Source organism: Penaeus japonicus, unplaced genomic scaffold, assembly GCF_977035675.1.
Source record: "Penaeus japonicus unplaced genomic scaffold, GWHDUDI00000001_assembly GWHDUDI00000014, whole genome shotgun sequence".
NCBI lineage: Eukaryota > Metazoa > Arthropoda > Malacostraca > Decapoda > Penaeidae > Penaeus > Penaeus japonicus.
The window spans coordinates 34405933-34410932 of NW_028234416.1; the positions used below are offsets into that span (position 1 = coordinate 34405933).

Sequence of the window (5000 nt, forward strand, 5' to 3'; positions counted from 1 at the left end):
GAACGACGTCAAAAAGATGTAGGGACAACTATTAATGAAGTTGCTTGGCAGGGAACTATTATTGAAAATGATATTGCGATATCTTTTCTTTCTCTCCGCTATTCATGTTTTTTTTTAAGATCGAAAGATTAAAAAGAATATTTGCATTCCGGCGGAGATATACATTTTTTTTTTTTTTTTTTTTTTTTTTTTTTAGAAAAGGAACTGAACATTTATTGCCAGTGTTACAGCTCATGGGATACTCAAATATTGGTTCGTTACCATGGTTATGTCTCCCCCTTCCCCGCTCTCGCCTACACTCTCCTAACCACTCACAACAGTCCCTGAGTTACGATTCCCCCTCTCCATCCCCCTCCCTCCCCCTACTCCATCTCGTTTTCCCGAGTTTTGATTTCCTCCCCCATCCCTTCCCCGCTCCTCCTTTTCTCGTTCCTCTGTTACGATTCTCTTGTATCCTCTCCCTTCCTCCCCCGTCCCTCCCTCCCTCCCTTCCCCCTCCCTTCTGCCTCCCTCCCTCCCTCCCTCCCTTCCGCCTCCCTCCCTCCCTCCCCTCCCTCCCTCTACCTCCCTCCCATCCTACCCCACACATTCCTTCTTCCCTTTCCCCCTTCCTCTTCCCCTTCCCAACCCCTCTCCCCCTGCTTACCACTTGGGAGACATGACCAAATTGAGCCGATTTCATTAAGAACTTTTCCTGTGATGGCAACTTTTGTGGCGATGTTTTACAGCGGAGAAAATTGGGATCTAGCGTCTTTTTTTCTCTCTCTCCTTTTTGTCCTTTCTTTTTTTTTCTCTCTCTCCTTCAGAACAGAGGGAGACTGAGTAGCGGATGGGAGAGCACTGTGGCGGAGATGGATAAGGAGGAGGAGGAGAAGGAGAGAGAGAGAGAGAGAGAGAGAGAGAGAGAGAGAGAGAGAGAGAGAGAGAGAGAGAGAGAGAGAGGGAGAGAGAGAGAGAGAGAGAGAGGAGAAAAGAACTGCAAAGAGAAAAAGACAGGCGGGGAATACGATGATAATATGACAGATAAAGGAACAAACATGATAGGGATAATAAGAAAGCGAACGAGTGATAAAAGACAGACAAACCAATAGAGAGAAACAACATATAAAAAAATATTAAACAGAAAAAAAGAGAGAAAATATATGAAAATAAAATGTTAGACAAGGCAAGGTAAAGATTTAAGGGGGAGAGTGGGAGGGGAGCGAGGAAGGGGAAGGGGAAGGGGATGGGGGGGGGGAGATGTTGTTGAATAGGGAGACGCCAAAGTTTGCTCGCCTGATAGCCTCTATTGAAACCTTGGCTTTAAGATCGTGTATAAAAGCAGTGTATGTAGATGACGCTATAAATATACAAATGCGAACAGGCTTATGGCGATCGATTTTGAAACCGAGGTCACAAGAGCTGAAGAGAAACATTATTATATGTATGTATGTATATGGCCACAGATTTAAGTATTGTTAACAACCGTAGTATAAATGTCAACAATTCTCTCTCTCTTCCTCTCTCTCTCTCTCTTTCTCTCTCTCTCTCACACACATGTTTAGATATATATTTGTACTTTAGAATATAAATTGCATCCATTCATTCATTCATTTGCATTCCTACACATTACTATATTACTCTCTCTCTCTCTTTCTCTCTCTCTGTCTCTCTCTCTCTCTCTCTCTCTCTCTCTGTCTCTCTCTCTCTCTCTCTCTCTCTCTCTCTCTATCTCTCTTTCTCTATCTCCCTCCCTCTCTCTCTCTCTCTCCCTTTCTCTCTCTCCTTCTCTCTCTCTCTCTCCTTCCCCCCACCCTCTCTCTCTCTCCTCCCCCCCTCTCTCTCTCCCTCTCTCTCTCTCTCTCTCTCTCTCTCTCTCCCTCCCTCCTCCCCCCTCTCCCTCCCTCCCTCCCTCCCTCCCTCTCTCTCTCTCTCTCTCCCTCCCTCCCTCCCTCCCTCTCTCTCCCTCCCTCTCTCTCTCTCTCATCCTTCCGCTTTCCCTTTCTCTTCCCTTCTCCCTCCTTCCCCACCTTCCCCCTACGCCCTCTACCCCTCCCTCCTCCCTCCCTCCTCTACCCTTCGCCATTCCGTCACAATCAAACAAACAAACAAACAAAAAACCTCCTCCTCACCTGCGGCATGTAATCCTGCATCTCCTTCAGGATGGCATTGATGTCGTCGCTGTCCTTCTCTATGCTGCAGACCTCTTCTTGCTGGAAGTCAGGTTGCAGGGTCTTGCACAGCAGCAGTTGCGAGATAACGCCCAGGCCTCCCATACCCGAAGGGCCCGGCTTGTTCTCTGGAAAAAGGGCGTGGGTGTTACTGGGACGAATAAGTAGCTTGATTGGGTTGTTGATGTGGCGTTACTGAATTACCCCCAAAAAACAAATAAACACACACACAAACAAACAAACCAACAAATTAAAAAAAACGAATGTAATGGATAAAAAAGATAAGAATTCAAATAAAAAAATAGAAAGAGATAGAATAAAAAGGTTATTAGTGTGTTACTTGAATCGCCTTACTGATATACTGCAGTGGTTGTATTTGGGTTGGCTGTTAGAGGTAATGAGGTTGTTATCTAAGCAGCGTGAGTGTTCGAGGGCAAACGAGGTCACGAGGCTAAGGCAAACTCTTTGGACTTTGCTCCTCGTTTCATCTCGGTGCGGTAAGATTGCATAGTTCATGTGATTCCACAGTAGAAAGGAGCTCCGCGTGAATTCAAACATCGTTAAAAGAAAGATTGTGGTAGCTTGCATAGAAGAGTTAGATTTGTCCTTAATGGTCTGTCAGCAGTGCCTCGTCCTCACTGAATCCGACAACCAAGGGAGTTGTGAGAATTTCTCATATTATCTATCTTTTTTCTCTCGATTTAAGGACAGACATGAATATAAGACTGCTCATACCCATGTATTTGTAATATGTAATATATATATATATATATATATATATATATATATATATATAATATATATTTATATATATATATATATATATATATATATATATATATATATAATATATATTTATATATACGCATATATGATATATGTATATGTATATATATATGTACTTACATACACATATACATATATATATATATATATATATATATATAATATATTTATATATATATATATATATATATATATATATATATATACATATATATATTATACATATATGCATGAAAAAAAATATATATATATATATACATATATGTATATACATATACATATATATAGTGTGTGTATGTGTATAAACACAAATGCATACAGTATATACTGTATAGACTCACATAAACATACGCGAAAACACTCTAAAAGGACAAATTACATACGGAGTCATAATGTCTTCCGCCGCGAGAACACCATGAAAATCCTCCGCTATTACTATTACTCTCTTGTAAATGTAATGATGTTGAAGATAGGAATGATATAAAAAGTAATAAAAATAGTTACAAGAAGAGAATCAAATACTCCCGAGGTCATCATAACAGAAAAACAGAACGATAACAATGTCAGAAGCAGTGATCATGGGAAGAGCATAAAATCAAAATGCTATTTGATGATCGGGAATCCAGGAGTAAGTTCACTTTTTGCCGATATCCAGTTCAAAATAGAAAGGTCATGTTGTTTTTCATTCCTGTTTAAGACACATGTTGCTGAACATCATGATAATCATTTTCTTGCAATCGTACTTCATAGTAATGACGCTTCCATCATCCTTACGAAAATTGTCATTCGTGTAAAATATATGACCGATAATTTCACAAACGCTGTGTATGATATACCTTCTTTTTGGCATAACCTTTATGTATATTCCCACCGTCATTTTTACTGTCATAGTTACATACATAACACAATGATCCTACACGTTATCAACACGCCTTGCAAGATCATTGCGCAACATCCCTAACGTCTAAGAGATCGGTTCTCCCGCCGCAGGAAGAGCCACCCCCGCGGGACCTCAACGAGACATCACGTCCCTCCCCCGCGGCGCCCCTAGGCCAGCCGTCGCGAGGGGCACTAATGTAATAAGAAGAGAACAGGATCAGGATATCCCCTCGGCTGCAGGTACGGACCCAGGGGAGGCTGTCCAGTGTATAATTCCATCAGCTGGGAGATGATTCCGCAGTCCTCGAGGGAGCTGAAGTGCCCTCCCCCCCCCGTCGCCGCCCATCACCTCCTGTGTATCTCGAAGGGGGAAGAGGACGCGGTTCTCCATCACCCGAGCGAGACTCTTGGGAACAACGGAGGCCGTGGTCGTAGCAGAGGACAGGTGTGTCGGTGTCGTCTGTCTTTTTATGGGTTTGTTTGTTTTTCCGTGTATATATTTGGGTTGGAATATTGTGCGCATACATGTGAAAAGAAACCGCCATCGAAGCTGCCAATGTTTATATCCATGTTTGTATTGTATGTATGTATGTATGTATGTATGTATGTGCATTCATGTGCATATGCATATATGTATGTGTATAGGCATATATACATCTATTGTATCTGTCTATATATACACAAACGCTCCCACAGACAAACAAACGAGATCAGGTATATAAATGATCATAAAGGGATAAATATGGTGATATCTGCTAATCTCCGAAACTGTTTCCAAGAAAAGAAGAGGAGAAAACCTTGGAAAAAATCATTGCACTTTCACGGAAGTTCATGTAATGATTCGAATAAAATCGGAGAAAGAGAGAGAGTGAGTGAGTGAGTGAGAGAGAGGGAGATAGGGAGAGAGGGAGATAAGGAGAGAGGGAGAGGGAGCGGGAGCGGGAGAGGGAGAGGGAAAGGGAAAGGGAGGAAGGGAGAGAGACAGACAGAGAGAGAGAGAGAGGGAGGGAGAGAGAGAGAGAGAGAAAGAGAGAGAGAGAGAGAGAGAGAGAGAGAGAGAGAGAGAGAGAGAGAGAGAGAGAGAGAGAAGAGAGAAGAGAGAGAGAGAGAGAGAGAGAGAGAGAGAGAGAGAAGAAGAGAGAGAGAGAGAGAGAGAGAGGAAGAGAGAGAAGAGAGAGAGAGAGA

General features: G+C 42.3%; 1 protein-coding gene across 5 annotated transcripts in view; it reads right to left on the bottom strand.

Annotated features, from left to right (window-relative positions):
• LOC122262589 (syntaxin-like domain-containing protein decima) overlaps nucleotides 1-5000 on the bottom strand; it is a 694252-nt gene that overhangs the window by 11708 nt on the left and 677544 nt on the right. For all 5 annotated transcript variants that reach the window (XM_086544179.1, XM_086544177.1, XM_086544178.1 and 2 more), the window contains one exon: nucleotides 2112-2278. In XM_086544179.1, the coding sequence (XP_086400305.1) occupies nucleotides 2112-2278 (167 nt within the window). The remainder of the gene's footprint in view (nucleotides 1-2111; nucleotides 2279-5000) is intronic.